Source organism: Acipenser ruthenus, chromosome 24 (genome assembly GCF_902713425.1).
Source record: "Acipenser ruthenus chromosome 24, fAciRut3.2 maternal haplotype, whole genome shotgun sequence".
NCBI lineage: Eukaryota > Metazoa > Chordata > Actinopteri > Acipenseriformes > Acipenseridae > Acipenser > Acipenser ruthenus.
The window spans coordinates 18,778,562-18,791,058 of record NC_081212.1 but is presented as its reverse complement, the minus strand read 5'-3'; the positions used below and the strand labels follow the sequence as shown (position 1 = coordinate 18,791,058).

The following is a 12,497-nucleotide window of genomic DNA, read 5'->3' as shown; positions in this document are numbered from 1 at the left end:
TCTTGCAATGTATTCAGCACGCGCAATATGTGCAGTCACATGATCCATATTTTAATGTGGGGGTTGAACATTGAACTTGTGTGTTTAGGGTCATATGACCAGGAAGCTGAAATTGGTTAGTTTTTCCCTGCAAACCAAACGGTGTGCATTCAGTCTAACAAGACCCACTTCCAGCTCAAATCATCCCCGCTGCAGAGTCTCCGTCCTGCTGTATAGCGATGCTCAAAAACAGGGCTGCTTCTTGCAATGCCCCCGTAGTAAGCGGGTCTTTCCTCGGCGACGTTCTTCAGCTGTCCTGTACCGCTCTGTTGTTGCTGGCGATCGTTCCCCCGGCTCAGGGAGTATGGCCACTTCCGCAGAGTCTCTCCTCTTCCGCAGAGAGATACCCGCTGAGTCCCCGAGAATTCAACTTTCTGTATGGCAAGGGGTCTGCAGTTCAACCGGGATGCACGATCCTCGATACGGCTTTCAAACGCTACTTCAGGATCACCTTTTCCGGATACAGCGGAGGAAAACCCCTAACAGGTACCGCGAGTTAAAAACAATTTATGAAAGTAAATTAATTGCATTCGGTGTCAGACTTACCAATACGTTTAGGTTTATTAAAAATCTATTACTAGACAGTATTTGTGGGATACAGATACAGTACATGCACCGGCTTAATCAATGCAGTATTCAAGGGTTATATAGATGTGAAATGTTAGTGCTACTGTGGTATCATATATATATATATATATATATATATATATATATATATATATATATATGTGTGTGTGTGTGTGTGTGTGTGTGTGTGTGTGTGTGTGTTTCCATTTCGTCTTCTATTATACAAAATACTTATTTTTTTATTCGAATTTGTTCTTTGCGTTTTGCTAGGGAATCGAAACTCCTGTATACATGCTTTCACATCATAAAATCAATGTGTGACCTTAAAATATGGAACTGAATGTTTGTATTTGACACGAAGGACTATTTTAATTGTAACCCGTCCCTCTGGTCTTGACGTTGGTGTCGAAACTATTCTGGAATCCTTTTCATCACGTGTTTGTAAACATATCGCTGCGTCAACAAGGCGCTTCCCCCGTTATATTACATTGGTGTAGGCTGTATTGTAAAGGCCTTTGTCACAGTGCTCACAAAAACTAACCTGACTTATATCTAACTGTAACAACAATAAGATGATGATGATGTAAAAACTATTGTCAAGGTCGTTTCTCTAAATACTAGTATCCTTTTTCAAATGTTAAAGCTTTGGTGTCGCACAATCGTGTTCCAATAGTTTTAACAAAAATGTCAGCAGTGCATTGTTCCTTTTCAAAAAGCAGACCTTTGTTTGCTTGCATTGCCCCGCACCTAGTTTTATAGTTCCACGTGACTAACCTGTTTCAATGTTCTGTTGCAGTGAATAATAAGCCCGGTTGCGTGTATCCAGATGGGTCATTGTGTGGTAGTGCGCCCCTCGCAGCTCTGGTGGTGAATGTGCAGAAAGGTGGATGTGATGGATTTCCAGACCTCAATTCTAGAGAGGACTGTAAGTATTTACCCACCCAAAACGGGACACTGTTCATCATTTAAGGAATAAAGTGTGTACTCACTCCTACTGCACGACTAACCCAGCAGTCTCTGACTACCCAGCAACTGTCTGACCTGGAACACCAAAAGGATAGTTTAGCCTCTTTTTTTTACCACTATACCACTGAACTGATTTTAACAGTGTCAGATCTAAATATACCCACTCTTTAAATAAAAAATAGGGCCAAATGTGTCATTTTACTTACTTTCAAAGAAAAATAAATACCCTAAAAAGATTTGCACAATGTTATAGATTTGGTGTTTCACAAAGCCCCTTCTAATGCTTGAAACAGCAGCAGTATTTAGATCAGCCCCCATTTAGATCAATTGATAGACGCCATTGTTTCTCTGAGCAATGGCAATTTCTTATTCATTCATCAAGCCTGTAATAAACCAACCCAATAGCCAGGTCTTGGAATCTACACTCGTACCTAAGCTGACAGTAATATCTCCTCCATAAAAGTATTGTGCTGCTGTAGCAGTGTGCCTGCATGTTTGAATGGACCCTATAGTTTGCACTGACCCGTTGTTTTCTGTGTTTCAGATAAGCTCAGTATTGTTGATGGATTGGGAAGCCTATCTGCAGTGTCGGTATGGGGAGCACTCAGAGGTAAAGGCCCTTAGTCAGTTTCTAAACCAGTCTGTCAGGGTACACTTCAATCTTTCCCCTGAAGCAGATGATCTGAAGGTGAAACCTAATCAGCCGCCCTGCTTCCCCTTTAATAAAGGGGGAACTCTCTACAATAAATCAGCAGTATCTTCTGTATTGCACAGTGCAGTACATGGCATGTACATCAGCGGTATCTTCTGTATTGCACAGTGCAGTACATGGCATGTACATCAGCAGTATCTTCTGTATTGCACAGTGCAGTACATGGCATGTACATCAGCAGTATCTTCTGTATTGCACAGTGCAGTACATGGCATGTACATCAGCAGTATCTTCTGTATTGCACAGTATAGTACATGGCATGTAAATAGTAAATAAATATAATGACACCTTGTGAACTTTCATACTTTTTATTTAAGGCCTGGAGACATTCAGCCAGCTTGTTTACCAGGACCAAGAAGGCACTGTAAGTACTGTCTGCAATTTACAACGTGTAAAGGACTGTCTACAATTTACAACATGTAAAGGACTGTCTGCAATTTACAACATATAAAGGACTGTCTGCAATTTACAACATATAAAGGACTGTCTGCAATTTACAACTTGTAAAGGACTGTCTGCAATTTACAACTTGTAAAGGACTGTCTGCAATTTACAACATGTAAAGTACTGTCTGCAATTTACAACATATAAAGTACTGTTTTTCAGATAAATGTTTTTTTCCTAAATACTGTGGCCCTAAACATGGTCTACCATTAACAACAACAATGGTCAACAAAAACGTATGTTGTTGTTAAGCCTCTGGGTTTAAATGTGCTGTTAGCATCATGAAAATGTGTAATTATGTAAATATATTTGAATATATTTAACTGTTTGGTATTATTTTATTGTTGTTGTACTTTGAGTATGGACCATTGATGTGTGCTTGCACTGTGTAGCATGTTCTCATTAAGCACTAACAGTAATAGGGAATGAATCTTCTCTGTGTTATTGTCTCCCCAGTATTACATTAACAAGACAGACGTGGTAGATTTCCCCCGGTTTCCACACCGAGGACTCCTACTGGACACCTCCAGACACTACCTACCTGTGCGCTCCATCCTGGAGACTCTGGTAATGTACATAAGCTCAGGACGCAAAAAAACTGTTAATTTTGTGCAACTTGCCAGAGATCTTTTTCTGTGACAAAAAGTGATTTACGGAATTGGAGACCTGGGATTAACTAAAGTTTAACAAAAGGTATAGCTGAGTTTGTCATACTTTTATGGCAAATGACTTGCCTTATGGATACACCACCACCATGTGTATTTATTCATTAAAGTTAGGTATATACTGTACTGTATAAGATGGCGGTGATGGCTTAAATACACCCCAATAAGTTAAATGTCAGAAATTCAAAAAAGCATTTTTGTGTGTGTGTTTGAATTTTGAACCATTCCCTTTCCTCCTTTCTCAGGATGCTATGGCCTACAATAAGTTCAATGTGTTTCACTGGCACATCGTGGATGACCCCTCCTTTCCCTACCAGAGCCCCACCTTCCCCAACCTCAGCAGCAAGGTATGTTGTGGTGTTCAGCTTCAGAGTTCTCCCTGAGGTTTTCTTACTGACCCACACCAGGCGTGGCAGATGGAAGTAATTTAAGGTGTGCTCTATCGTGAGTCTGGAGCACTGATCTTTCTTGGCATGAATGTTGACCTGTTGTCTTGTTTTCAGGGTGCCTTCCACCCCCAGACCCACATCTACACCATGAGCGACGTCAAGCAGGTGATAGAACATGCCCGGCTGTGGGGAATCAGAGTTATTCCCGAATTTGATACCCCGGGGCACACACAGTCCTGGGGAAAAGGTACGTGGGCTGATTTTATAGCTATTAATGATTTTTTTTTTTATTTATTTGCGTTTGAAATGTGCTGGAAGCACTATGGAGGGAAAAATAATCTTCTCAGTTTATCCCTAGAGCAGGTTTAGCACGTGATAAGTTTCACCCACACTTCCACAGACATGCCTGGAGCATGCCCTACAGGGACCCTTCACAGGGGGTGCTGTTGAAAGAGGAATTTCCACTCCTCCATGCTTCTCCATTCTTTTGTTGAGGATACCTTTAAAAGTGAAATAGGATTGTTGTGTCAATGGCTTATGTCAGTTAATAGTTTATTGTGAAAATACGTTTTAAAATGAGACCAACGTTATTTACCTTGGTCATCCCCCACATGGGGGTGGGGAATGAGACCCCATTCTCACCATGTGGGACGTAAGTTACACAGCTCTTCGTTTGATATGCGCATGACACCTGCCCTGGAACCCTTTTCTCCATCATGTTGTTCAACCACAAATGGAGGAATTTAGTTCACTTGAGCTTGAATGACGTTGGAACCCCAAACTCATTTTACTTAATCCAGGCCTCCATGTCATAGTCTAGGCCGACCACGCAACAGGAAAGGCAACAAGCTTGCATAACTGCAAGGTGTACCCGACGCATATGACACAGATGTTTTATGAGGGATTGGTAACAATGTATATTCGTTGCATTAAGTATTTGCATTTTTTACAAGTAGTTCATTCCAGGAGTTCACTGTATGTTAAATCATGTTTTAATTTTCTCTTGAGTTAAGTAGTTCTTTTTCTCTCTCACACACTTTTCTTTTTGGCTCAGCCTGCTTTACGCGTGTTGGCTTTTTTAAATAAAGCCATACCGCTGTTCTCTCCTACAGTAGGGTTTGTATGAAAGTCATTTCCAGATGCCCAGTTTAATTACACCGCACCCCCACCCCAGTTGTCTGAAGGATGCGAGACAAACAAAACATTTTGGTAGTAGTAGTCCAGGTCCTTTCTAACTTTGGATTGACAGAAACGCGTCACCTTCTTTCTCTGAGTACCCACGTCTCGTTGTGCTTCTGTGTTCCCAGGACAGCCAGGTTTGCTGACCGCATGCTACAAAGGGTTGGTTCCCTCAGGGACGTTCGGGCCTGTCAACCCAATGCTGAACACCAGCTACCAGTTCATGAGCATGCTGTTCAATGAAATAAGCTCTGTGTTTCCAGACTCCTACCTGCACCTGGGAGGGGATGAAGTCAACTTCGCCTGCTGGTACAGTACGCTCTGCTTTAGTCGCAAAGTATTCCAAGCAGTGACGCAACCACAGGACTTCCACATGCTATGTCAATGTTTTGATGACGTCTCACTGTCTGTAAAAGGACCTGTTTACTCACGGTTTCATTGACCTGTTGAGTCTTGCAGCAATGCTTCTCTTTCCAGCTGTAAGGCTATTTTTGTAGAAGCACGCTCTGCACATTCCGGTTTACGAGCGGTGTGTCCTCATTAAGCAACAGTTGTGTTTGGCTTATGCCCTAGTGCAGCTCTAATGTTGTTCTGTTTACATCAACTACTGTAGAATGTTATACAATGGTGATCTCTTTTAAAAAAATACGTATTGGTTGTAAAATATACATTTTATTTTAAGTCTTTTGTATATTGTACTGAATGTCTAGTGTCTGGACAGAATTAGAAATGCTTGTGTGATATAAAAAGATGCACTACTCTGTTGCCAGTCAGTTTTAATCATGATGGAAAAGACAAGGCTGTGATCGAAGGACAATGGCACGATTCTAAGAGCCATACTGGAGAGCAGACGTTAATTCAGATTTCAACAAATGGTCTCATATCCATCCAGAACAATTGAGTACAGTAAGAGAGTAGAGGTGCCAAGATGGCTTAACCTGAGCCAAGGGAAAAGGTATAGAAACAGAAGAACAGACAGCCAGCATTTGCTGGAGATCATGGTGTCTATAGCACAGGTATTCCCAAGTGCTACATATAATATAACAATTTACAAAGAAAGTAAAACCATTTAAATAAGAGTTCCTTTTAAAATACGCTTTTCTATTTTTTTGTTCTCCAGGAAATCCAACCCAGATATCCAGGAATTTATGAAGAAAATGGGATTTGGGACCGACTATAGAAAACTAGAATCCTTTTACATTGAGAAGTAGGTTTAAGGAACATGTGTGTCATTGTTTTCACCTTCCTATATGGAGGTAGACACAAATCAATCAATCAATCTTTATTTTATATAGCGCCTTTCATAGTGGACCACCATCACAAAGCGCTTTACAAGATGCAATAACAAGAAAATCCATAATATTTTAAATACAGAGAAATGCATAATACATGACATACAGTAAAAAAAAAAAGCATAATACATTAAATACAGTGAAAAATGCATAATACATGAAATAGTAGCAACAACGCAGCAGCTAATAGCAGATATCAGGCTTAAAGAGCATGGAAAGCAAGAGAGAACAGGTGGGTCTTGAGAGCTGATTTAAAGTGAGCGATGGTGGGAGCATCACACACCAAAGCTGGGAGAGTTCCAAAGTCGGAGCCATGAAGCTGAACGAGCGTTCTCCAAGTGTGGTGCACTTTTGCTTGGGGATAACAAGCAGGCCAGAGTCGGAGGACCTCAGCTTGCAGGCAGGGACATAGCAGGTCAGCAAGTTGAGGAGGTACTCAGGACCTGTGTGATGAAGGGCATTGTAGGTGAGCAGGAGAGTTTTGAAAGTAATCATGAACTTTACAGGTAGCCAGTGCAGCTGGGCAAGACGGGGGTGATGTGATCACATTTTTTACATCTGGTAAGGATCCTGGCAGCGGCATTCTGAACTAACTGCAGTCAGTTTATGGTGCGTGCCAGGAGACCGCCATATAAAGAGTTGCAGTAGTCGAGTCGAGAGGAGACAAATGTATGACAAAGTATCTGAGCATCCGGGAGGGAAAAGTAGGGACAGACTTTGGAGATGTTTCAAAGATGGTAGAAGGAAGATTTGACCACAGAGGGATGTGGGCATCAAAGGAGAGGTTGCTGTCAAGAAGTACACCAAGGCTTCATACTGTGGGGGAAGACAGCAGCAGACAGTTTCTGAGGTTCAGGGCAGCTATATTGAGATTCTTAAGTTGAGTTTTAGATCCTACAAGAAGGAGTTCAGATTTGCTAGTGTTCAGCTGAAGAAAATTGGCAGGCATCCAGGCCTAGATGTCTTGAATGCAAGCTGAGAGCCGGACCATGGCAGAAGGGCTTCCCTCATCAAGACAACAAAAACCAGAAATCTGCAATAGGGAATTTAATTTCAGAAACATACACACAATTTGAATCTTAACCTTCAGCTAGTAATAGCATTGCTGTAAGTTGGGAAGTCGTTTCAGCTAGTGTGTACACCTGTGTGGTCTTAAATATACCTGTATGGTGTCCCCTGAAGATGGATGTGACTGTTGCTGTTTGTGTTTCAGCCTGGTGAAGATCGTAACGGCGCTAAACAAGAACTCACTTGTGTGGCAAGAGGTGTTTGACAACGCAGTGAAGGTCAGTATGGCACAATAGCCTTTACACTGAAACCCCAAACAGATGCCAGTGAACAACCATTTAGATCCATTTGAATGAAGAACAACTCAGAAGGCTGCCACCGTGCATTACAACCATTGACAGGCTTAAAACTATGATTCTAGACCTCTATATTAAAGACAAATCAGTCTACTGGAAGAGAGAGGAACAAAACATTTTGGACGCTGATCCTCTTCATTTTGGATGGCTTGTTAGAGCAGCTATCATAGGATTATCAATACAACCCCCCCCCCCCCCCGCCACACAAACTGGTTTGCAATGTGCAAAGTGCCTTCCTGATCCAGCTGACTGCTGCTGTTCTGTTTCAGCTCAGTGCTTCCACAGTGGTGGAGGTGTGGAAGGGCAGCTGCTACCACTGTGAGCTGCACAGGGTGACTAAGGCTGGGCAGCGCGCCATCCTAGCCTCTCCCTGGTATCTCAATCTCATTGGCTATGGACAAGACTGGACTCACTATTACACTGTAGATCCCCTGGGATTTAAGGGTTAGTCCCTGTGTGCAGTGATTTTGATACCCTGTGATATTGCGGTGGAGCACTGTTTTGTGTTGTCCTGCTGTGTTACACATAGTAATTTTGCAATACATTAGCACAGTGGTTTCCAACTCTTCACCACGACACACATCCTTATTCTCCAAGCAACAGATAATACAATATATATATAGAAACATATTTTTTTCATAAAGCAGAAGAGCGGCTTATTTTTTTCTAAAAGGAATAAAAGTTTGCATTTTTATAAACTTTGCATGCAGAGCTATACCTCCTCCTTCATCTGTGTACATCAGTACACCCCTTTCATTTCCATCAGCCACTGGGACTCCTTTGAAAGCGATTTGTAATCCTTCATTTCCATCAGCAGCAGATCAGGATCCAATATATTTCAGTTGGGACTCGGTCAGCCCCAGGCAAGATTGCAGGCTGGCAGAACTCGACCCCTCTAACTCGCACTGCTGGTGGAAGTTCCCTGGTGCAGATGTAAACGAGGGCTAACTGGTTTGTCTGCTTGACCCGAGTCTTTTGTAGATTTACCTGATGTGCGTTTGTTAATTGAAGGTATTCCGCGTAACTGGCAGCGTAGGCACGTCTGTATCTGTGTGTACTGTATGTCATACTTTAACATAGTTTTTAAACTATATCTTTAGAACGGCTGATTAAAATGTTGAAAAAACTTGGCGTGCTAAAACTTCAGGTTCTTGAGGCTCGTAAGCTAGATCTTGAAATCATTTGCCTGCAGAAGGTATTGTTTCAGGGGCACTAGCTGTGTGTTTTCTCCCCCCAGGTTCCCGCAGACACGGTGGTCCATGTGTGGAAGGGGAATAAAGAACAGTACAGCCAGGAGATGAGCAACGTCACAGCAGGGGGCTTCAAGGTCCTGCTGTCGGCTCCCTGGTACCTAAACGTCATTAATTACGGGCAGGATTGGATGGAGGCCTACAAAGTAGAGCCGCTCGGCTTCAATGGTTTGTGCTGCTCTAGATTCCTCTGTGCATGGGCCACCTGGGGTATTACAGAGTTCATCCATAATTACACCACCAGGGGAATCTGCCAGTCACTTTCATTGGAATTCCAACACCTGTCACCCTGCGATGAGATAATACAGGACATACTGTACAGAATCTCGTCCTTGAAATACAATCGCCTGGTTTCCTTCTTCTGTTGTTTAATAATAAATAAAAACAACCCCATCTCGAACACCTAGTCCATCGCACATCTTTGTGGAATATTTAAAAAATGAGGAACACATTAGGACAGATGTGTGCTTTGATTATTTGATTTGACTCATTCAGGTCTCAGCAAGAATGGATTCTCAGTGCAGGGTAGAATTAGGACCCAGGCAGTGTCTGTATCTAAACCGGGATAGAATTACAGAATATTATGCCAATATCTTTAATGAAATGGAGAAACAGTGTCATCTAGTGTCCACACTGAGAAGCATCTTTTAAAATCTTTAGCTTGTGTCACTCAGTCACTCATACTCCAGCAATTGTAAAGGTTGAAATTATATCATTCAGTACTGTTCTTTCTGTTACCCCCACCCTCCTGGTAAAACATGCTGTGTGTTGATGCTGGCTGTTTCAGTACACCTTTGTAGACATCCGACTCCTGCTGTACAGCAGCTGGCGTTTACTTGATTGAGCTCATTGTAGTCCTTTGGTACTGTTGCCCTCTAGTGGAATTAAACCAATTTTTTTTCTTTTTATAAAAGTGGTGGTCTAAAACATATTTGATATGTTTTAAAATGTCAGTCCTTGACTGCTGTTACAGTTTTAATTTCTTTGTTTTGGATTTAGATGTGAAAAAGAAAAAAAATCACAACCCTTATCAATAAATAATACATTGCTATAAACTATTCTCTATTACAAAATGTTTCTATATGTACAAAAACCCGATTATCTATTCAGGTATATCAAGAGTTGGGTAAATCAGACAACAAAAGCCAAACTGTTCCAATACCATTTTTGCCTTTGCACTTAAAACTAAAGGACAAGGATCTACATGATGGAAATATTGCCTGACGCTTTATGAGATGTGATCAACGTTAAAAGATTATATTGTTTAATGACGACGCTCACCTTAAAAGAATCGATGCAAATTAGGAAAAATAAGCAAAATTGCAAAAGTGGTTCTTAGCAGATAGGAAGAAACAAACCTGTGGCAACAGAGAAGTTCATTTCTGCAGATGCACCCTATGGTTGTTCCGTTATACATGAAACAACTATCATAGTAAATATTTCATGGTCGCAACGTCTAAAACTCCCATCTTGCAGAACCTTTGTCCACAGTATATAATGTGTATTTTACTTGAAAAATACTGTTGCTTGATTTTTCATTGCGTTAAAGACTATCTTGCCTGTTTTCTTTCCTTCTCCACAGGTACGGCTGAGCAGAAGAAGCTGGTGATGGGTGGAGAGGCCTGCATGTGGGGAGAATACGTTGACGCCACGAACCTGACGCCCAGGCTGTGGTGAGACAAATGCATTCAACTCACATTAAACACAACATGGACCTTAAACACTATGAAGTGTATTCAGTATTTCCTTTTTAAATTTCAAGGCCGAGAGCCGGTGCTGTTGGAGAGAGACTGTGGAGCGATGAAGCCCAGACCTCTAACTTGGACACGGCGTATGACAGGCTGGCAGAGTTTCGCTGCAAACTGCTCAGGTAATGTAGTTGATGCTTATACTGTGGGTCTTATTAAAGCCAAGACAAATCCAGCGTTATGTATCACTTAGAACCCGAGCATTTAAAAAGAAATAACACAATAAAACTTTCAGTTATTATTAATTCTACCCTAGTGTTAGTATGCGATTTTAAATAATAATTTAAAAAATCATGCCACTTTCTCTGCCTTTTTAAAATCACCATTTCATGGGACATCAACTGACTTTCAATTCTCCTATTGTCGGGAGATGCTGCAGTGAAGATAATTTGAAATAATCAGACATTTATGGTTTGTAAGCTTAGAGCTTTGTTTGAGTGACTAATAACTACACATAGTCTATTCCAGATATTACACAAAATATGATTGTGTCCTTGCAGAGAGTGTTGGTTATAACGCTGTATTCACACTGGATTGTGTCCTTGCAGAGAGTGTTGGTTATAACGCTGTATTCACACTGGATTGTAGAGAGTGTTTGTTATAACGCTGTATTCACACTGGATTGTGTCCTTGCAGAGAGTGTTGGTTATAACGCTGTATTCACACTGTACTTTCTCTTGTCTGTCTCTGGCAGGCGTGGAATCCGCGCTCAGCCCCTGTTTGTGGGTTACTGTGATCACGAGTATGAGAGGATCTGAAGGAAGCCACTAATCAGCCGACCGACTGCACTGACCCCACTCAGTACAGTACAGCACAGTACAGTACAGAACAGTGCAGCAAATGGAAGAAAACGGGTGTGCAATGCCAGCATTTATATAACAGGAACAAGGGATATGAATTTGATTTTCAATTGGTTTTACTTGTGTAATAATTATGGTTGGATGAGGAATAGTAAATTGCGGGGGGGGGGGGGGGGCATGTTTTCCAGTGCGTGTGTGTGTGCCTTATACTTTTTAATACATTTTATGTCTGGACAAAGGAGTCACCAACATGTATTAAACTCTACCTTTATTTTTGGCTTTAATGTGGTTCTTGCCACTTCATTTCTACGACCCTGTTTTTCCGCAAGCTTCAATGGGATTTGCCTGTGGAGTTATAAAGCACTTGGAAATTCAACATTCTTTTAATATTTGATTTCTCATGATACTGAAAGGCAATCGTCTGTATACCGTGCATTGTTATTAATTTTTACTACTCAAACCCACCAGGTCATTGGTTTTTATTTGAGTGATTCTTGAGAACGCAGTCCTAACAGTCTGCTCCATCGGGGAGCTCCTTTGCACGGCATTATTATTGTATTCAGTGAGGTTCAACAAATCCCATCCCTGAGAATAAACACCAGCTGGACTAGTGTAAAGAGGGGCAGCATTCAGATCTGCTGCTCTTCTATTTTAAAATAGACCCCAGTGTGTCCTGGAGCAAGCTGCTACTATGAAACTATGGAAAAAGTAATGCCTATAGTTATAGCCAAATCTGTGCATATACAGGATGGGTCAAATATAATGTAAAAATCTTTCCGGTACTTGATTGCGTTGGGTAATATTTAGATCAGTTTGTCTGCTCTGCAAATGGACCCAAGCTCATGTAGCATAGCAGATACCCGAGTCTGTGCAGTTTATCTAACCAGTTACAGATCTAAATACCGTCATGGCTTAAATATCAAATTAGGACCAAACCTCTCATGTAACTAACCTTTTAAAGAAAAAAAAATACAAATAACACACTCGCACACAATGTAGGTATTTCTATCTGCTATTTAGATCAGAACCGTCCAACCTTTTTGACGTTCTTCTAGAGATGACCATAGGACTGCACTAAAGCA

General features: G+C 41.4%; 1 protein-coding gene across 2 annotated transcripts; it reads left to right on the top strand.

The window, feature by feature from the left end:
• The first annotated feature begins 84 nt into the window (after positions 1-84).
• hexa (hexosaminidase A (alpha polypeptide)) lies at positions 85-11,699 on the top strand. Of its 2 annotated transcripts, none has more exons than XM_058998524.1 (14): positions 85-525; positions 1,403-1,531; positions 2,117-2,182; positions 2,602-2,648; positions 3,185-3,295; positions 3,639-3,740; positions 3,897-4,029; positions 5,090-5,270; positions 6,082-6,168; positions 7,467-7,539; positions 8,855-9,035; positions 10,450-10,540; positions 10,630-10,737; positions 11,310-11,699. In XM_058998524.1, the coding sequence occupies exons 1-14, from the start codon at positions 219-221 to the stop codon at positions 11,371-11,373; spliced, it is 1,680 nt and encodes a 559-aa protein (XP_058854507.1). In that variant the 5' UTR covers positions 85-218; the 3' UTR covers positions 11,374-11,699. The 2 variants fall into 2 exon arrangements, with proteins under 2 accessions (XP_058854507.1, XP_058854508.1); XM_058998525.1 differs by lacking the exon at positions 8,855-9,035 and adding an exon at positions 7,887-8,061.
• The last annotated feature ends 798 nt before the right edge of the window (positions 11,700-12,497 follow it).